Source organism: Heptranchias perlo, chromosome 41 (genome assembly GCF_035084215.1).
Source record: "Heptranchias perlo isolate sHepPer1 chromosome 41, sHepPer1.hap1, whole genome shotgun sequence".
Taxonomy (NCBI): Eukaryota; Metazoa; Chordata; class Chondrichthyes; order Hexanchiformes; family Hexanchidae; genus Heptranchias; species Heptranchias perlo.
This window is the reverse complement of record NC_090365.1, coordinates 2,378,267-2,400,545: the sequence shown is the minus strand read 5'-3', so window position 1 is coordinate 2,400,545 and position 22,279 is coordinate 2,378,267. Positions and strand designations below refer to the sequence as shown.

The window sequence follows — 22,279 nt, the reverse complement described above, 5'->3', positions numbered from 1 at the left end:
CATTTGTCGCTGACCGTTCATGTGTTGAAAAGACCTTTTTGTGATGCCTTGTCCCTGAACTAATGGTAGATCCTTGTCTTACCAGGTGTTGTTAAGTTTGGCTTATGCTCCCATACGCGTCGGCTAACCTCACAACCTTTAGTTGGGTATCAAGCACTCATCGTTTGAATTACTGCTACAGACTGTCTTCCCCCCCACCCCGCCCTGGGCTTTGTTTTTATTGTTTGGGTGGGGTGGGGGGTGGAAAAGAGGGGGGGTGAAAAGTAAAAAAAAAATAGATGGTTAGTGATGTGCAATAGGTTCCCCTTTAGTTACTAATACGTCACACTAAGCAAAACACCAATACAGCATTCAGGCACTAACAAAGGAGGTGATGTGCATTGGGTTTTAACACGTTTGGGCCCACTTTGAAAGGAAGCAATGGATTTTCCTGCGAAAAAAAAAAACTGTGGTACACTTTTTAAAAAAAAACTTGAGTTCACAGTTTTCCACTAATTAATGCCTTTACATTACAGGTTTACATTACAATGCCTTCAACTGAATGGTTTCTATTTTCCCCAATACCGATCGAGGCAAATGAAATGAAATGCTTTTCTGGGTAAAGTCATCCAACAGCTTTCAGCCAATCAGAATTCTTCTTCTACTAGTAATTGAATGCTTTTTTGCTGGGCAATGTTTGCTATCAAATTCAACAGATAGAGAGGGAATAGTCATGGGATTGACACATATAAGCAAGAAGCAGCTTAAATATCTGGCTCTTTTGATAGCATTGTAAGTAGCTCAGCCATATAGATTGTAAAGTCACAGGCACTGCCCATGTTTGACAATATGGGCTGCAGGCAAGTGGCAATCCCCTCTTCGAGCACACACTCTGAAAAATTACCCATTAAATTACCCATCAGTCTATGGCTATTGCAATCATACATTTCATTGGGATTTTTGTGTTTGTTCTCTGCTGACAATCAAGTTAAAGGTCCCACTATCAGAGATAAGGAGCCATGAGCAAGAATTCCTCTGGTTGTAATGTGAATCAAGATTGTACATATCATCTTTTCATTATTTCTAGAGAAATCATAATTCTGCTTTTGTACATACCAATAGAAGGGCAATCAATCAATGGCGTATTCTTGCTCACCCTTCCCAATAGACAGTACAACCTTCTGTCCCATTAGAATCATAGAAAAGCTACAGCACAGGAGGCCATTCAGCCCATCGAGTTCATGCCAGCTCTATGCAAGAGCAATCCAGCTAGTCCCACTCCCCTGCCCTATCCCCGTAGCCTTGCAAATTTTTTCCTTTCAAGTATTTATCCTGTTCCCTTTTGAAAGCCATGATTGAATCTGCCTCCACCACCACCTCGGGCAGTGCATTCCAGATCCTAACCACTCGCTGTGTAAAGAAGTTTTTCCTCACGTCACCTTTGGTTCTTTTGCCAATCACCTTAAACCGGTGTCCTCTGGTTCTGCTAGAATCAGCAATTGGGGAAAACTTGAACACATTTAACCAGAGCAATTTTTGTGCATTGTTATCCCAAATAGATTGTGAAACCACATCCTGCTTGTGCTGTGACTCGCATGTCAAGACAAGCTACACTCCTATTTGGTGCTAGGCAGAATGTAGAGGGAAAGAAAATGAAAGCAATTCCCTCCAACATTTAACTGCTGCGAGACATTCATAGATAGTGGCATTGAGGGCAATTTTAACTTAACCTGCCCAGTGGGAAACAGACTTCAAGGGGTGTAAAAGGGAGCGGCTGATCCCATCCCATCCCATCAGTTTCCCACCGGGCAGGTTAGGTTAGAACTACATCAATTTCTTTTCTTTGTCTTTTTTTGCAGTGAGCCACCACCTTTTCAACTGGCACCAAATCCAACCACTAGCAAGTTTAAATGGCGGCATTATTACGGAGGAGCACGATCGTGTGACATTCCTTTATCTGCTCTCGTAATGCAGGAGTTAACTAATTTAAAACAAGTGGGTTAGGGTTAAAGTAGCAGTTGGAGGAATTTCATACAACTGCATCAACGTGCATTCCCAACATTGCACAAATGATTTCATCCCAGAAATCTCATCCTAGCAATGGGAGAAAATACACACTTTTAGGTCTTCAGATCGAATTAAGTATACTTCAAATGGCTGATCGAAGAAGAAATTTTTTTTTACTTTTTGTAAAAAAGGTTTATGTAAACAGTTCTGGTCACCACATTACAGGAAAGATGTGATTGCACTAGTGAGGGTACAGAGGAGATTTATGAGGATGTTGCCAGGACTGGAGAATTTTAGCTATGAGGAAAGATTGGATAGACTGGGGTTGTTTTCTTTGGAACAGAGAAGGCTGAGGAGAGATTTAATTGTGGTGTACAAAATTATGAGGAGCCTAGATAGAGTGGATAGGAAGGACCTATTTCGCTTAGTGGAGGGGTCAATAACCAGGGGGCATAGATTTAAAGTAACTGGTAGAAGGACTAGAGGGAAGCTGAGGAAATTTTTTTTTTCCCCCACAGTGGGTAGTGGGGGGTTTAGAACTCACTGCCTGAAAGGGCGATAGAGGCAAAAACCCTCAACTCATTTAAAAAGGTGCTTGGATATATATGCACTTTAAATGTAACCTACAAGGCTATGGACCAAGAGCTGGAAAGTAGGATTAGACTGGATCACTCTTTTTTGGCTGGCACAGACATGGGCCAAATAGCCTCCTGTGTCAGAAATGTCCATGATTCTATGTAAAAAAAAAAATTCCATAGAATCATTGAGGGCTCTTCAATTTAAAATTTCACCAAGGAAGTGAGGAGAGAGGCCCTGAGAAATTTCCTTAGAGGGGGTTGCTGGAGCACAGAATGCTTTGCCACAGGGAGTGGCTGATGCAGAGGCCATTACCTCTTTTGAGGGAAAAAGAGAGTAAATATCTGAAGTAGAGGAACATACAGGGCTGTGAGGAGAAAGCAGGGCAGTGGAATTAGTTTTTGCGGATCCAGCACCGACATGATGGGCCAAAAGGCCTCCTTCTGTGCTGCAAAAAAGAGATTTAAAAAGTTAGAATTATTTGAAGGGAAATTCCCCTCTCTCACACTTCCTATTTCTCAGAAACAGTTTTAAAGTTTTTTCTTTTAAATGAAAGAGCACTCCCAGTTATAGGTCACCTTGTGTTGGAGGTTGAGAGGGCGTGAAGCACATCCCCATCCTTGCTTGTTGGAAGTTACACATTTTGTTCATTGTTGTGCGTCTAACCAAGGTTTAGGAAATTACAGGAAAATTGTGATTGGCTGAGAGTTTGGAATAACCATCACCCCATTTTCACTGTACAATTTGTCTCAGCCTCCAGAAAATTAAAACATTGTGGAGTTTAAATTTCTCTGCAGTAGAAATGCTCAATGCAATTGTTAAATTATTTCAATGAATGAATATATATATTCATTCTTAGAATGTGGGTGACATTAGCAAGGCCACATATATTGCCCGTCTCTAGTTGCTTTGAGTATTTTCTTATAACAAAATGACTTGCTAGGCCATTTCAGAGGGCATTAAGAGTCAACCACGTAGTGTGAAACTTGAGTCATGCATGAGCCAGACCACATTGAGTTGGCAGGTTCCCTTTCCCGAAAGAAATGAATGAATTATTTGGCTTTTTCCAATAATCCGGCAGTTTTCATGGCAAAATTTATTTCTGGTGCCAGTCCAGATTATAAAAATTTATCCAATTCAATTTCATGTAAGGATTGGCAGTGCACACCCTGCCCCTTTAAAAATTCCAATGGGAGTCCTAAAATGGCATAGGACCCGGATTTACACATTTAAAAAATCTCCAGCCCAAAACAGGCAGGCGTACTGTTCGTCCGTTTGCAGGCCTGCCTGAAAATGTCCTTACCGGAATCCTGTGAGAACCTGCTATTTAACTTGGGAGCTGATTTCCACATTAACTATTATATCACAGACTTCTATACCACATGCATGACTTTTGCAACAGGGAATTGCAGCAGAGGAGGAGACAAACCGTGCAGTTTATGGTGAGTTTTAAGATGGATATATGGAGCATTGGGATTGTCCTCAAGTTTAGTTAAAACTGTTCTGAAAAGAGAGTCACCTAGAAAAGCACACAGTGCAGGTGTTGACTACAAGGTGAGGCAACAAGAGCCCCACACCCTCCCTCTAAAAGTAAAAGATTCAGCAAGATGGTGCACTGAGGAATGGAATCATGCTGCGCAGTGCCCTACCACCTCCCAACCCACACAGCTGGAATGCATCACTGGATAAAGTGCGGTAACCTAGACGACGCTCCACTGAATGACACTCATGTCCTTCCCACCAGTGGAGATCAGATGGGTGTTGTCATGGAGAAAGGCAACGTTGGTCACGTGACTGCTGTGGCCACTGTACTTGTAACTTGGTGCCTGCAACACAAAATAAATCGTGATTGGACCTCACTGGGATGTCCATTATTACAGTACTCACATTTATATAAATACATCTTGAGCCATGCCTCATCAGTTCCTCTAATTCTTCTCCCAATTCCAAGGAAATCTGGAACTCTTTCTCCACCCCGCCCCCCACCCCCCAACAAAAGCTAGAGGCTGGGGGTTAATTGAAAATTTCAAAACAGATTGATAGATTTGTCTTGGGTGAAAGTATTAAGGGATATGGAACCAAGACGGTTAAATGGAGTTTAGATACAGATCAAACATGATCTAATTGAATGGTGGAACAGGCTCGAGGGGCTGAATGGTCTCCTCCTGTTCCTTTTTTGTGTCCAACACTGCCTTCTGAAGCACCTTGGGATGTTTTCCTACATGAAGGGTGCTATAGAAGCGTACATTGTTGTTGAAGTGCAAAGACATTGTTATATACGCAAAAGTAGCAGTCATTATGTGCCTGTACTGTCCCATACAATAATGAGATGAATGGTTGGTTAATCTGCTTTTGTTGGTGTTGGTTGAGGGTGGAAGGTTAGGACACCAGGAGGACTCCCTATTCTTCCTTGAGTAGTATAATGGTATCCTTTAACACCCACTAGAACAGGCAGAATGGGACCTTGGTTTAACATCTCATCCAAAGACATCTGACAATGCAGAACCACCTCACTACTACTGCATTGGAGTAGCAGCTTAATTTGCAAATTAAAACCCTGATATAGGCTGGAGACCATAACCTTCTGACTCAGAAGCAAGACTGCAATCAACGTAGGCAAGTGGACACACAATGCGGTCCATTATCAGAGGATAGGAAGAGAGTCATAATATTAGTACTTTTTTAAAAAAAAAGTTAACAACCAGTATGGCTAAACTGTTCCTGTCTGTGTTTAAACCCAACTGCTTCATTGAAAACACACCAGTTGATGACGTTGAGGAAGTGGTTTAGAGGGGTTTGTAAGCTCAATGGAACGCGGATACTAAATTAACACCTTCAAACCTTCAAACACCCAGTTTAATGGGCCATTAGATTACTGGACTTTTCTCATACACTTCCCCATTAGGCTATCAGCTCTTGCTAAATTAGGCAAACTAGTCAGAATACCACTTGAGAAGTAAAATGAAGGTGGTCATAATTCTTCGTAATATGATTTATAATATGGTAACTGACAGGATGCAGCACTTCTTGATGTCAGAGGAATACCCCATATGATATTTCTCATGAATCTGCAAATTGTCACTAGACGAATCTGCACCGATTCAGTCAAGTGTAAACGTCATCACATCTCATCAATGAGCCTCCTAATCAGAGCGACTAACATTGAATGCTGTTAAACTAAGCAAAACACTATTCCTACTGAACCTGCAGAATGCCAAGGGATCTCCTGTACTGCTGTTTATGGATGCTGACCAAGGACAGAGACAAAACACTGGACGCAAGCCTGCATGGGTGGGGAGAGCAAGAAGCTGGACCCCAGAGTCAGTTCTGGAAGAGAGGCAATGGGCAGGCTGAGATCCAGAGGGAAGAGGAAGGGTACAATGCTAGAAGAATCAAGGAGTGATGGGATCAGGCCAACTGGCCAGGCCGGGCCGGGCCAGGCCAGGAAACAATGAGGGAGCAAGTAGAACAAGGAGCTACAAGTTAAAACTAGTAACAAGCAAACTTAGGACTAATATCGGGAAGCTCTTCTTCACACAGAGAGTGATCAACATGTGGTATGGTCTTCAAAATGGAAACCCTGGAATCATTTCAGAAACAAATAGGGGGGAGGGGGTGGGGCTGGGGTGTAGGGTATTTCTGGACGAATGAACTAAGATGGGTCAAATTGCCTTCCTCATCCGTAATTATCTTCTGATCTGATTGGTTTTTTGTTGGTTGCTAATTCACATCTGATGGTTTTCCTTACCCACCTAGTAGGTCATGATTGGTAGCTTTTCATGGCTAATGAAAGCAACATAAACAGCAACAGCAGCTTTGTAAGCCAACAAAACAGCAAGTTTGAAATAAGTCTGGGAAAAAAATTCTATCTATATAGTCACAACTATATCCTGATGCAATACAGGAGGTAAGATGTTGATCCTCGAAGAAAAATGAACTGGCACTCTTGACACTCGTGAGCTGGACCATGTGGCCTAGCAGCATCCCATGTTATTTGGCGTTGTTGTGCGTCAATGTCAAAAATGTTACCAGCGGAGGAAGCATCAACCAGCTAGTGGTGTTCTCAAAACACCAGAACAACAGCGTGACTCTAGTCCTATATGGAGGACGCTGAATGGAGAATTGAAAGTAACCCAATATTATTTTGGGGTTTTTCTTTTCCTGTTTATTTCATGGAATGATTTTAGTTTAAACAGGCATAATTGATAACTTCAGTAGGGTAACTATTTCATCAAGCCGTCCCCATCCAGGCATGGTGTAGCCACGTACATGATTGTACAATGGGTCAATCTCTTGTGGATACATCACAGTCCTCCTGGCAAAAATTGACTCCTCCTAGACCATCCTTCCCATTTAAAAAAAGTGTTTCAGAAAAGGAACTAAAATCATGATTTGGTGCAACTTTCTTTTAAAAAAAAACCCCTTAATTATGTGCCTACTACAGATGAAAATAGCAGTGAACATCATGCATCAGTCAATTCAAAAATATTCCCAATGGCTACAGTTAATTTAGTTGAAAAAACTCTAACTAGGACCAAATTTGATAATGTTCCTGTGGCATTCCGATCTGAGCTTACAATAGGAGAATACCCAAGTTAGTCCAGAATGCAATCAGAGAATATTTCAGAAAAGACCTTATCGGAGTAAATAAAAGACATTGAGAAAGTAAACCTAGGACTATACTTTCAGACAAGCCAAGACAGCAGGAAACAGTTACAGATTCAAACCTGAAAAGGGCAAATTTAGGACAGATGCCTGAAAGTATTTCTTTGCACAGAGAGCAATGATCAGGTTGCTAGGAAGGGTGAATGGTCCCAGGATTCGGGAACTATTAAAGAATCAATTGGATGTTATGATGAGACGATGGTAGGATTGGTATTCTAGAAGGACAAAACCAAATGGGACGTAAAGTCATCTTCGTCTGAACTTGCGACCAGGTGAATGTCTCCTTACCGACTAGGCTTCGGGCACAATGTAAGGACCCGACACTCTGAAGGGCAAGTCTGTTTGACCGACACCCAAAAACACCTACATACACCTCTACCATGGTCTCAAAGCACAAAAAAGGACTTCCACCAGCAGCTCCAGTTTTATATTGAATTACTATAACTTGTCTGATCATCTTTCATTGGAGACCTTGTGCTAGCAATCGACAAGTTTGTCTTGAATAGAACAGCCATCTAAATAACATCAATTAATCTTCAGAAGGATATTGGTTCTGTATGAAACAGGAACCCATCTTTTGATAAATAAATTAGAAAAATACTATTTCCAGCAGTCGATGACTAGAAGTCATAAATTGACCAAAAGAATAAATGGAGAGGACAGGAGAATGATACATATATTTTTAAAACAGAGGGTGTTTAGCAACATTGAATGTCCTACCAGAAACAGAATCCATAATAGCTTTTAAAAAAGGGAAATGGATAAATACTTGAAAAATAAAAATTTCAAAAGGGTATGTGAAAGAATCAGGGGGATGGGACTAAGTCAGAGATGACACAGGGCCGAATGGCCTGCTTCTGTGCTGTAAAATTCTCTGATTGTATGTTACTTTTCTGTACAAGCCATTTCAGTGGTCTATGAGGCATAAGACAGTAAAACCAATCACCAGTTTCTCTCCAACTGAACTGTTTCTTGTGAATCAACAGATGTGTCATGTTCAGTCATATTCACAGGAAAAACGTAATTGAATTCCATTACAAAGATATTAACTAACCGACAGCTTGCATTTATATAGCGCCGTGAATGTAGTAAAATGTCCCAAGGTGCTTCACAGGCGTAATCAGACAAATAATTGACAAAGCCAAGGAGACGACTTTAGGAGAGGTGACCAAATACTTGGTCAAAGAGGTAGATTTTAATCAGCGTCTTAAAAGGAGGAGGAGGAGGAGGAGGAGGAGGAGGAAGAGAGAGAGAGAGAGAGAGAGGGGTAGAGAGGTTTAAGGAGGGAATTCCAGAGATTAGGGTCTAGACAGCTGAAGACACACAAAAGGAAGTGTGGGATTCACAAGAGGCTAGAATTGGAGGAACCAGTCTGAATTTCCTGGGCTATTTATAGTCAAGAACTCAATAAGAATCTGATTGGTTTTATTTAAAAATTCCCGCACTCTTCATAGAATCTGCTTTGCATCCATTCGCATATATAGCAACAAATACTACGAACGGTTTCAAAACCACATCGTGGTCTCTGGCCAGAGATGTAAGTAGGATGTCATTCCAATTTGGAACATTTGTAGACCTCACACACCCACCTACACAGATTCACTCTTAGCCCAGTGATCAGTACCGAGAGAGTTATTGTGCAATTCCAAAAACAGAAAGCCAACAAGTTAACATTGCACAATGCCACCTCAACCATTAACTCCACTATTCTGCGAATTATAATGCTGAGACTTCACATTTCAAAAGCATTTGAACTCAAGATTGGAAAACTAATCCGAAGTGGAATATGTAGCCTAATGGAAGACTGCCTGTTGAATTGCTAAAACTTTTAGCAATCCCATTAGTTCCTATTGGAACAAATTTATTGATATCTCTTGCGCATCCCCGATTTTCATCGCTCCACCATTGGCGGCCGTGCCTACAGCTGCCTAGGCCTAAGCTCTGGAATTCCCTCCCTAAACCTCTTTCCTCCTTTAAGACGCTCCTTAAACCTACCTCTTTGACCAAGCTTTTGATTACATGTTCTAATATCTCATGTAGCTTGGTATCAAATTCTGTCTAATAATGCTCCTGTGAAGTGTCTTGGGACGTTTACTATGTTAAAGGCGCTATAAAAATGTAAGTTGTTCATTTAAAAAAAAAGTCCCCCACGTCCCATTCTAGCAGTTCCCTTTGAAAGTTGATTTTAATTAAATCTGGTGATACCTTCCAGACATTATTAGGAGTACCAATGGGAACTCAGGATTCTAAGCAGCTATGTTATTATAACACGTATTTGTTTCAGCATCTCAGTGACCTATAAACAAAGCCACTGCTTTTCAGTTTTCTTGGAAACCGAACAGCATTGTAGATTGTGATTGGCTAAAAGACCTCAAATCCCATACAATAAAGACAGAATTTTACTTATTGGGACTGATTTACTTGTCATTATTTTATACGTGCATGGGGTGTGATAGGCCAGAAAAATAGATGTAATACCCTTTTGCACAAGACTCGCATTTCTGGGAAAACTGAGGTGGGAGCAGGAAGTTCCTGTCTGAAACTGGTTGGGGGGGGGGGGGGCGGGGGTGGGGGCGGGAGGAGAGACATTCATTTGAATAATTCATTTAAAATGTGGATGGGGACATCCGGTGCACAATTTCCAGATGTCCACATGTGCAGCACACCCAGTGTGAACATCATCTCAACTAGGTGTCAGCCTTGGCTCAGTGGGTAGCACACTCGCCTTGAAGTCAGGAGGTTGCGAGTTCAACTCCCGCGCTGAGGCTTTAGCATAAAACCCAGGCTGACACTCTAGTGCAGTACTGAGGGAGTGCTGCATCATCGGAGATGCTGTCTTTCGGATGAAACGTTAACCGAGGCCCCTGTCGGTCCTCTCGGGCGGACGTAAAGAATCCCATTGCACTATTTTGAAGAAGAGCATGGGAGTTCTTCCCGGTGTCCTGGCCAATATTTATCCCTCAACCAACATCACAAACAGATTATCGCATTGCTGTTTGTGGGATCTTGCTGTGCGCAAATTGGCTGCCGCATTTACTACATTACAACAGTGACTGCACTTCAGATGTGTTTAAATCGGATGTAAAGTGTTTGGGACATCTAGATGTTGTGAACGGTGCTAGATAGATGCAAGTCTCTCTCTCTCTCTCTTTACAAAGGCTCCAGTTAACCCATTCAGGTTATGAATTTTAATACAAAATTAAGAATTGTGGGGTTCAAATCATGTTGAAATTTCATCGCAACATGGAACTAATGTTTCAGGAGAGCGATCATCTAACTCCACCACCCTCTCTCAGCCCATCTCCCAAATTTTCATCATACACCTACCCGAGGGTGCGAGCATGGATAGGAAAACAAGTTCACTTTCCCGAAATCATCAGCTGTGACAAGGAGTTGGTCGTCAGATGACCGGCAGATAGCATTTATATCTGTTCCATCGGCCCCCTCTGGCCAAACGCCTAGGGGGGATAAAAAAACACAAATAAAAGAAAGTGAGTGGAATTTGTGCCGACTCTCTGGGACGATAAGTACATACCTAGATTTTGAGTAGTTTAATGTTCTTATTTCCAGTTACCTTACACAGCGACAAGAGCAGAGTAACACCAAAAATTGTTCCTAAAGCACTTGTTTCCATCCCTGAATGAAGCCCTGCATTAAGGAACGCCTTGCTAGATGCTACCACAACCTTATTGGCCTTGGAGGGGATGCAGCAGATTCATCAGAATGATACCAGGGCTAAAAAGGGTTAAATTCTGAGGACAGATTGCATAAACTTGGCGTGTATTCCCTTGAATTTAGAAATTTTAGGAGCGATCTAATCAGGGTGTTCAAAATGATAAAGGGATTCAATAGGATAGATACAGAGCAACTATTTCCGCTGGTGGGGAAATCTAGAACAAGAGGACATAATCTTAAAATTAGAGCCAGGCCGTTCAGGGGTGATGTCAGGAAGCACTTCTTCACACAAAGAGGAGTGGAAATCTGGAGCACTTTCCCCCAAAAAGCTGTTGAGGCTGGGAGTCAATTGACCGAGATTGATAGATTTTTGTTAGTCGAGGGTATTAAGGGTAATAGAACCAAGCTAGGTAGGCGGAGTTAAGATAATCAGCCATGATCGAACTGAATGGCGGGACAGGCTCGAGGGGCTAAATGGTCTACTCCTGTTATGTTGTGGAACTGCTACTGACCTCAAGAGTCAGCCCTGTGAAACAAAACAAAACACTGCACATCCGATAGTGAATATCTGGCCAGCAAATGTACACTACAATTGTCACTGAACCAAATGTCGTCTGACTGCTCATCAATATGAATTTTCTCGTCACTGAAGTTGCTGAAGATTTTTTTTTAAAAAACATTTTATTACATAGGAACCTGAAGAGAAAATACACCATGGTCGCAGTCACCGTGGATATCACGTGACTTTGATTAGGGCTGTTTCGGCGAATGTGGCAAAGGCAAAAAGCTGATTGGCGAGATTCAAACATGCAGCTGCGGGAAAGATGGGCACGCATTTGGGAAGTGACAACATGTTCAAGGGCTTGGGAAAGGAAAGGAAGGCTGGAAACTGGGCGATAGTTTGCAAGGAGAAAAGTCGTTAAATCTAAACTGTATTTTCATCCTCCCTCTTCTATGTTTGAGATTATTCTCACTCACTATGGATTAGCCAGTAAAATGGTGTGGGAGGGTGGAGAGGAATAAGAATTCCTCTTTTTGAACAGGATTAGGATTTTGTTAGGAATACCAGCCACAGAGGAGTCTTTGTGAACACAGTAATGATGTTGCTACACGCGGTGAGCAGAGCAATTCATCCATCATGAACTCAAAATAAAACTCTTACCTTTCAACCATCTATCGATTGAGGAAGGGAGGATAGAAGGGATCCAAAAGCTCGAGCTTACTCTTTCAGGTTTTATAAGACCAGCTTGTCTAGGGCATCGCTAACCTGGCAGGGTTTTGTTTCCCTCCAGCTCAGCAGAGTAGGACTTCCGCTCTGCTTGAACTTTTGAAAACCAAAACAAATTTGTAATGATCCTGGCAAGATATCTAATTCTGCATCCAACAATTTTAGGTTTAAAAAAAAAACCACCCTTCCTAGGAAAGCTTTAGAATTTATGAAGAGATTCTGTGAATACTTTTACACAGTAACCAATAAGGATAAGCAACCAACAAGGTTATTCGCTACCTCAGGAACACAACACCCACAAGAGGAAGAAATCCATCGTAGGGACCCAAAGCTGAACAGTTTCCACAATAATGCCACAGCCAAAAAGTCTGAAATTAATGGCTTCACATCTTTGCTCTGTCGTAGTATAGTCATGAATTTCAGAATCCAGCTCCAGGTTTTCTACTCACCAAACACCGGGAACGAGAGCACACAGGTAGAGGTAGCCCACTCCAACTCCCGCACTACATCGGCACTGGTCACCTGTTTACAGTTAGGAGTCCCTATTGGAGGAAGCAGAGAAATTTCAATTAGGAGCACAAATCTTAGAGAAGGGAAGGGGTGAAAATAAGAGGCAAGAAACTGGATAGCAGTGTCAGAATATTGTCTGTTCACTGTAGACTGACGCGATTACAAGATTGCATCACAAGAAGTCCTTCAGCCCATTTTCCCAGACTAGCAACCCTTCCATGTTCCCGTATCAGCTTTAATATCTCCCTGATCAGACAGGACTTCGATATGAGAGATCATCTAAAGAACAGCACCTCCAACAGCACAGCACTCCCTCAGTATTGCACTGGGATCTCAACTTAGATTACATGCTCAAGTTGTTACATAGGTTCAAAACACACAAACTCCCAAACCCAGAGGCGAGAATGCTACTAACTGAATGAAGCCAATATACCCCTTTATTTTCAACAGCTCTAAGCGTCGCCAGCAAAATGATTATGTGCCAGTTTCGACCCAGTTCCTAGGTAACATAAACAGCGTTTACATATTTCCATACTAAAAACTGTTTGAAAGTTTTTGGTGCTGTTACTATCACCAAGATCAAAAAGTTACAATAGTAAAAGTCCCACTCCCAACATAACACACCCTCTTCTTTAAGACTACCTTCACCACACGGACTGCAGCGGTTCAAGGCAGCGGCGGCTCACCACCACCTTCTCAAGGGCAATTGGGGATGGGCAATAAATGCCAGCCTTGCCAGCGATGCCCACATCCCACGAATGAATGAAAAAAGGACACACATGGGAAAGCCTTCACACAAACAGGTCGGGGCTGAAGAGTTGACAAGCGTTTGAAACTATCTGTACTCACAGCAGAGGGCTTCATAGTCGCCAGAGTTAGTGATTATGTAGTGGCTGTCGGTTGACCAGTCAAGATGGGTTATAAAACTTGAGTGTCCCTAAAATCAGAATAAAATTTTTTCATTCAAGTTTTTAAAACTTTAATTTCCCCATCCTGCCTCTCCAGAAAAGCCAACTGCCTTTCCCCCCAGTGTCGTTTTTTTCTTGCTTTCCCTTCGTATTACATACTTGCCCCAGTGGAGTACAGGCTAGAGATCTGCTCATTGGTGTCTGGCCATGCTGCTCTATAATCAGCTATTAGTCGGTGCACAAGAGATGCCTGGGTGCCTGGCCTCTTCATTTCACGGTACATCTGCATGACCAAGATCAGAAATCCTTCACACAAGTCATTGAATATTGACCTATGGCCTATTCCTCTAAGGGCCCAGTGCATTGGAGCATCAGCACACTGCACCAAGATACTCCTTCTCCACATCCAAAAAAATGGAACCCACCACATCTGCATGTTCATATAACTCCAGTGATGCTATTGTCACATCAACTCTCAAGAACGCACCAGTCCAGGATGAGAACGGGGCATTTGACCCAATGAAGCTCACGCCTGCAGAATTCAGGCAGAAGAATACATTTTTTCCCCCCATACGAGGGCTTTTGAAACATTGAATGTTTTACCATAAGTAGCCATTAAGGCAGAAACTATAACCATAATTTAAAATGGAATTGGCTAAATATTTGAAAAGGAAAAGTATAAACACAGCAGAAGAGCAGACAGCTCCAGTTGAAGAGCTAGCACCAGGACAGGCACGATGGGCCAAATGGCCTTCTTCTGTGTTGTAACTTCTATGATTCTAAACTTGTCACTTTCAGTGTCATGAGAGTAAGAAGCAGCAATTAAAAAAGCAATAGAATGTTCAGATACAAGCCAGAACAGCATAGTACAAGTCTACAGAGATGATACGGAGGCTTTATAATGCACCGATCAAAGTTCGAGGTGTTAGTCAAATTTTTACTTACCGAACATCTCCCAACTCGATTGTACTTCCTGCCATTTTCTGCCACTGCATAGATGTAAACATAATTGTCATGTGATCCAATGGCCAGGAAATTGCCATCTGTAGGGAACAATAAAAAGTCTGATTAAATGGTCAACTTCAAACGGCCTAGGACACAATGGTCATTCCATTTCACAAATTGGACCTGTGCTCGCTGATCTACATTGGCTCCCAGTCCGGCAACGCCTCGATTTTAAAAGTCTCATCCTTGCTTTCAAATCCCTCCATGGCCTCGCCCCTCCCTATCTCTCTAACCTCCTCCAGCCCTACGACCCTCTGAAATCTCTGCGCTCCTCCAGCCTCTTGCTCATCCCCGATTTCCTTCGCCCCACCATTGGTGACCGCGTCTTCAGCTGCCTGGGCTCCAAGCTCTCCCGCCTCCTTTGAGAAGCTTAAAACCTACCTCTTTAACCAAGCTTTTGGTCACCTATCCTAATATCTCCTTAGGTGGCTCAGTGCCAAATTTTGTCTGATGACTCTCCTGTGAAGCACCTTGGAATGTTTTATTATGTTAAAGGCGCTATATAAATGCAAGTTGTTGATGTTTCTACCAATGGGTTGCAATCACACTATACGATATTAATAAGAAAAGTTTTAAATTTTTTTATAGAAAATGAGAAATTTCATGCAAATGTCTTGGTTACAAACATTGTACTGTGCACCTTCAAGCCAGAAGTATTCGTCTTATCAGTCAACTGGAACAAAGAAACAAGAGTGAAATCCTTACACGTGATTTCGGCTAAATGTATTAAGGGAATATTTTGGGGTAAGGAGTGTGTAGGATGCTAGTGGGAATCCCTTTTGGCCAATATTTATTCCTCAAATCAACACCACTAAAAATAGATTATCTGGTCATTTATTTCATTGCTGTTTGTGGGATCTTGCTGTGCGCAAATTGGCTGCTGCGTTTCTTACATTACACAGTGAACTACACTTCAAAAGTACTTAATTGGCTGTAAAGTGCTTTGGGACGTTCTGAGATTGTGAAAGGTGCAAGTTCCTTCTTTCTATCTACTCCACAAAAACCAACATGGTCAAGTTTCCCTGTTACACTTCAAGATTTCTTTTTTACATTGTTTCACCGGAACATCAATTCTGCTAGAATTTTTTTTGGGAGTGTGTGGAGAGTAGTCAGGCCTCAGTTTTGCAGAAAAAAAAACTAAAATGCAATGGAGCGTTTTTAAATTAATTTTTCCAAAGGCTGAGTTCTTGATCCAGCACAATAATTAAGGGCTTAAATTCTGCCGGGGGCGGTGGGGGGGCTCTACTGGTCTCCCACTAAAATGGCAACGGGAGACTAGTGAAACCCCCACAGCATTTCAACCTGGAAATAGATATTCGGTATCTGGTGACATTTATATAGAATGTACAGCACAGGAACAGGCCATTAGGCCCAACTGGTCTATGCTGGTATTTATGCTCCACATGAGCTTCCTCCCTCCCTACTTCATCTAACCCTTTCATCTAACCCTATCATTAATTTACCATTAATGCAGCTCTGAAGTTTAGCTGTGGTCTGGGAGACTAATGGGATGGAGGGCTTCAGATCCTGGAAACCAGCAGCAGTCAGGTTTTTTTTATTAACAGAACATTTTGACTTTGTGCGATATGTAAAACAATCGATAGTGAGTCATAAGAACATAAGAACATAAGAAATAGGAGCAGGAGTAGGCCATACGGCCCCTCGAGCCTGCTCCACCATTCAATAAGATCATGGCTGATTTTCGACCTCATCTCCACTTTCCTGCCTGATCCCCCATATCCCTTGATTCCTCTAGAGTCCAAAAATCTAACCATCTCAGCCTTCAATAGAATTCTCTACCCCAGAGGGCTGTGGATGCTGAGTCATTGAATATAAAGATTCACAACCCTCTGAATGAAGAAATTCCTCCTCATCTCAGTCTTAATGGACAACCCTTTATATAGCGACTATGCCCCCTAGTTCTAGACCCTCCAGCCAGGGGAAACAACCTCTCAGCATCTACCTGGTCAAGCCCCCTCACAATCTTATATGTTTCAATGAGATCGCCTCTCATTCTTCTAAACTCCAGAGTATAGGCCCATTCTACTCAATCTCTCCTCATAGGACAACCCTCTCATCCCAGGAATTAATCTAGTGAACCTTCATTGCACAGCCTCTAAGGCAAGTATATCCTTCCTGAGATAAGGAGACCAAAACTGTACCCAGTACTCCAGATGAGGTCTCACTAAAGCCCTGTACAACTGCAGTAAGACTTCCTTACTCTTGAATGCCAATCCCCTTGTATTAAAGGACAGCTTGCTATTTGCTTTCCTAATTGCCTGCTGTACCTGTATACTAACTTGTTGTGTTTCTTGCACGAGGACACCCAAGTCTCTCTGGACACCAACATTTAATAGTTTCTCACCATTTAAAAAATATTCTGTTTTTCTATTCTTCCTACCAAAAAGTGAATAACCTCACATTTCCCCACATTATACTCCATCTGCCACCTTCTTGCCCACTCACTTAACCTGTCTATATCCCTTTGCAGACTCTGTGTCCTCCTCACAGCTTACTTTCCCACCTAGCTTTGTATGGTCAGCAAACCTGGATACATTACACTCGGTCCCTTCTTCTGAGTCATTAATATAGATTGTAAATAGCTGAGGCCCAAGCACCGATCCTTGCGGCACCCCACTAGTTACAGCCTGCCAGCTTGAAAATGACCTGTTTATCCATACTCTCTGTTTTCTGTCCTTTAACCAATCCTCTGTCCATGCTAATATATTACCCCCATTCCCATTAGCCCTTACCGTGTGTAGCAACCATTTAGGTGGCACTTTATCGAATGCCTTTTGAAAATCCAAATATACTACATCCACTGGTTCCCCTTTATCTACCCTTCTAGTTACATCCTCAAAAGAACTCTAATAGTCAGCTCTTATTATGGTGAATAATTCAGGTGCCACTGTGCCCAATGCTCGGCAGAAACTTTTTTGGGGAAAATATCGATGACTGCTTTTACGAGACCAGAAAATTGAGATCATAACTTTGTGGAAGAGACTTGCTGAAGGGGCTCCCCTGGCTGATGGCATCCAAACTTGATCCACAGAACTGACTCCCTCATATTGATTTTTTACAGGGATCGTCAGGGGAACAGCAGTCACAGTACAAAAATTACTCAAGGTCAAGGAGGAAGTGGATGGGTAAGTACCTATCAGCACTGGTACTTACCCGTAGAACCACCTCTTTAAAGAGCAAAGATTGATTTGGAATGATTCTCTGGCTTTGCTTCCCTCTCCCAAAAGAGCTGGTCATCTGAAGAAGACACCTTGATTTTAAAATTCTCATCCTTGTTTTCAAATCCCTCCAAGCCATGCCCCATCTCTAATCTCCTCCAGCTCTATAACTCTCAGAGATCTCTGCACTCCTCTAATTCTGTCTCCTTGTGCATCCCTGATTTTCATTGCACCACCATTGGTGGCTGTACCTTCAGCTGCCTAGGTCCAAGATCTGTAATTCCTTCACTAAAGGGAATCTCCGCCTCTCTCTCCAAGACGCTCCTTAAAACCTCTCTCTTCGACCAAGCTTTTGGTCACCTGTCCTAATATCTCCTTGTGGCTCAGTGTCAAATTTTATTTGATTACGCTCCTGAAGCGCCTTGGGACATTTTACTATGTTAAAGGCGCTATTTAAATGCAAGTTGTTGTTGCAGCTAAATGTCTGAAATAAAGGGCAGACGCAGGGGGTGCAAGTTGATACCGCACTGCAGCACTGAGGGAATGCTGCATTGTTGGAGGTGTGGTCCTTCAGGTGTGACGCTAAACCGAGGCCAGTTCCAATAGTTCAGGTGGATGGTAAATGGCAATCTTTGAAGAGCAGAGACTTCTTTCCGAGTCAACATTTCCCCCCTCAACCAACACCCACTAAAAACAAATTATCGGTCACTCATCACATGCTGTTTTTAGGACTCCTCTGTGCATGAAATGGCTGCTACATTTGCCCATATAACAAGACACTGCACTTCATATGTCATTGTATGAGAAGTTCTTATAAGAGACATGAGGAAGCATTACATCAATGGAAGTCTTGGTTTTTTTTTTGGTCAGCTTCTCTTTTCTGGCAAAGTAAGTCACCTCTCTAAGTAACTTCACTGAACATATTATATTGGCAGATAGTGGCCAAGCAGTTCAAGCTTTCAGAACATGAATTCCAACAAGCAATTTGCTACCCATCGCTCCAACTCACTCGGGTGAATAGCCGTTACTCGCCAGACCAGTAGATGGAAGGCTGCAAGAGTGAGTCATTCCACCTCACAGAGAAAGCAAATGATATTGTCCAACCTGTGGTGCATAGAAGGAACTTTGGGCAACTGATGTGGAATACTATGGTTGGTGTGTGCATAGAGAAATTTTATAGTTCATTCCATGCTCTTCTGTCAACTCAAGGGAGGGAGGGAGGGAGGGATGGTGTGGGGCGGCTGTAGATAGAAACAGGCATGTTGAATGAGGGATCCTCAAACTAGGGTCCATTCAGATTCCCATGTCCAATTTTCAGCAGTCAGATACTGGACTGAAGCAATGCAATAATAAGGTTTTAAAAGTCTTTAACATGCTTTGTAAATTGATAAAGTTCTAGAATGTTAAATGTTCTGCTGACAGATCATTAGACCACACTTGGAGTACTGTGCACAGGTCTGGTCTCCATATTATAAAAAGGATATAGAAGCACTAGAGAGTGTGCAAAAAAGATTTACAAGAATGATACCAGAATCAAGAGGGTACAATTATCAGGAAAGACTGAACAGGCTGGAGCTCTTTTCTCTAGAAATAGAAGGCTGAGGGGTGACCTAATAGGAGGTCTTGAAAATCATGAAGGGGTTTGATACGGTAGAGGTAAAGATGATGTTTCTACTTGTGGGGGAGACCAAAACAAGGGGTCACAAATACATCCAATAAGGAATTGAGGAGAAACTTATTTACCCAGATAGCGGCGAGAATGTGGAACTCGCTGCCACAAGGAGTAGTTGAGGCGAATAGCGTAGATGCATTTAAGGGAAAGCTAGATAACACATGAGGGAGAAAGGAATAGAAGGATATGTTGATAGGGGGAGATGAAGAGGGGTGGGAGGAGGCTCATGTGGAGCATAAACACCAGCATAGACCAGTTGGGTCAGATGGCCTGTTTCTGTGCTGTTAAAACTATATAATCAATACTGCACCAAGCTTTACTTTGATGATGCTGATAGGGTTAGGTTCTAATTTATATGGCATTTAATTGGAATGCAGGTTAATGTAATGTGCACAACAGAAGGACAGCTTGAGTTGCTCAGGGAGGAGGCATAGGATAAACAAAAATACTTTCCAGCAAAAGAAGATTTCTTGATCAATGAAGTCTCCCTGGATCCTTTCTATCTGTTTAGAATGTCAACCATCAAATTGGACTCATTCTCATCCAAACTGATATAGGAAGATAATGTTTTATAGCAGGTGAGAGGGAGCAGTACTCATCAAATCTGACTATTAGTCAGCAAAATGACTCCAGCTGCATATCTTCACGACAGGCTCCCATCCCAAGAAAGCTAGTCAACCACACAGTTTAAGGCTTGTTTGTACAATGGGCTTCGTATACCTGGTGAATAGCGCATCACCGAGTGCTTCTCGTTACCATCAGTGTGCACAGTGATGAGATCCTTAGTCTCTGCATCGAAAACCATCCACCTGCCAGAGACAAGAGCCAGTCTGGGTCACAATTTATCATTAAAGGGAAAAAAAACAATAGCAGAAACACTTCTCCCTGCAATCCACTCCAAGGATGGCATTGCTAAGGATACAAATGGTACAATGAGTATCACTTCATCATTTTACACCCCCTTCTCTCTGGACTTAAGCTGCTGGAGTACACAGTGCCTCACCCAAGAACCACAGTAAGCAGAAATAGTGAATGTTGACAAGATTATTCAAACATGGAGGAACATCACCGTCAAACCCAATCCTGTCCTCGTTCAGTGTCTACATACATGCACTTTTCCTCAGGGATCAGGAGTGGAAACCAGTGTTCATTTCTCCTGTTCCCTATCTCAGGGACACGGAGAAAAATTGTACTGCCTCCCACTGGCACACTGCAGGATTGAACCCCCAAGTACACTGCCATCACTGCTAACGTCAGCTAATGCAGCCCACCTCCGATCAAACCAGAAACCTTCTGTTCTAAACTAGGGCAGAGCATTCCAACAGCTGTGCCATTGGGGAGCTAAAGGCCTTATTTACCATTTTGCAGCAAGTGATGAGTTTTGGAAATTTCACTATTAAGTTATTTGATACATTTTTTTCCCCCAAAGTTCTCTCATTTGCTTTCCATTTTCCTCATATTACTCACTGTTCCTTGGCAGAAAGAACAAACACACATACATCTCAAACCTCTACTTGCGCCACATTAGAATCGAGGTACACAAAAATGCAGGTCAGCATGACTTTCCTGCCGCCCTATGAATAAGTACTTTGCTTGTATTCAGCATTTTCCCCAGAGCACAGCAGAAAGTAGTTTGTACTTTGCCTTACCTTGCCGATTGTGTTCCCACAGCCACAACAGATCCACTGGGATGAAAACCAACCGACTGAGCTAGATCCTGGTAGGATAAAAAAAGGTTAAAAAAAGTAAACCCTAAAAAAAAATTTACCTATTAGTTTCTTAAATCAACTAACGATACTCGCCGACCTACATAGACTCCGAGTCCGGCAGCGCCTCGATTTTAAAATTCTCATCCTTGTGCTCAAATCCCTCCATGGCCTCGGCCCTCCCTATCTCTGTAACCTCCTTCAGGCCTACAACCCTCCGAGATCTCTGCACTCCTCCAATTCTGGCCTCTTGCGCATCTCCGATTTTAATCGCTCCACCATTGATGGCCGTGCCTTCAGTTGCCTGGGCCCTAAGCAATTCCGTCCCTAAACCTCTGCGCCTCACTACTTCTCTTCTCCTTTAAGGTGCTCCTTGAAACCTACCTCTTTGACCAAGCTATTGGTCACCTGTCCTAATATCGCCTGATGTGGCTCGGTGACAAATTTTGTTTGATAATCGCTCCTGTGAAGCGCCTTGGGACGTTTTACATTAAATGGTGCTGTATAACTGCAAGCTGTTGTTGTTGACTATTTTACAAAAGCAGGCATTCCCTGTACTGTGCATTAAATGGTAATGATACTAGAAGGGTAGAACTGTGAAACATTCTTCATCTCAGACATGGTTTGGAGCCAGATTGATGGGACGAAAGTCTCCTCTCACATTGAATCCTTACAGCTGGAAGAGAAAGAAATCTTTGGCAGCCTCAACCCAATTCTTAATTTCCAATTCTTATTTATATGCAAGATCTCTGGCTTTGTTATCCAGCCTTACTTTAAAATAATAATCTGGATTTAGTTTATCAGAGCCATTAAATAGTTCATTTTGAGGGAAAGTGTTTTTAGAAGGCTGAATTTGCATTCTCAAAAGGGGAGCATGTTGGAAAAATCAAGATTACAATGCGGTAGCCCAGTTCCCAACCTTCACTTCCTTTGAGCACTGTTTCCTTGTAATAAGGACCAATTCTGCATTCCCAACAAGTTATTTTCTTCTCTTCCCCATTCTGGAGTCACTGTCCCTCAGTGTTTCCTTCTGGGATGGTCACAATGTTTGTCAATGCTGATCCATTATTGGCTTTGAAGAAAAAAAAACGTCCTCCTCTCCTTTCTCTCTCTGGCTGAAGGTGGGGTGACAGGTTGTTCTTAGACCTCTGGTGCAGTGCAGACACCTT

General features: G+C 42.4%; 1 protein-coding gene across 2 annotated transcripts in view; it reads right to left on the bottom strand.

Moving 5' to 3' along the window:
* Positions 1-286: 286 nt before the first annotated feature.
* eml2 (EMAP like 2) overlaps positions 287-22,279 on the bottom strand; it is a 71,149-nt gene continuing 49,156 nt past the window's right edge. For both annotated transcript variants that reach the window (XM_067974863.1, XM_067974864.1), the window contains 7 exons: positions 21,054-21,121; positions 20,125-20,213; positions 14,494-14,591; positions 13,490-13,577; positions 12,580-12,672; positions 10,555-10,685; positions 287-4,388 (listed from right to left, as the gene is read on the bottom strand). In XM_067974863.1, the coding sequence (XP_067830964.1) occupies positions 4,263-4,388; positions 10,555-10,685; positions 12,580-12,672; positions 13,490-13,577; positions 14,494-14,591; positions 20,125-20,213; positions 21,054-21,121 (693 nt within the window). In that variant the 3' untranslated portion in view covers positions 287-4,262. The remainder of the gene's footprint in view (positions 4,389-10,554; positions 10,686-12,579; positions 12,673-13,489; positions 13,578-14,493; positions 14,592-20,124; positions 20,214-21,053; positions 21,122-22,279) is intronic.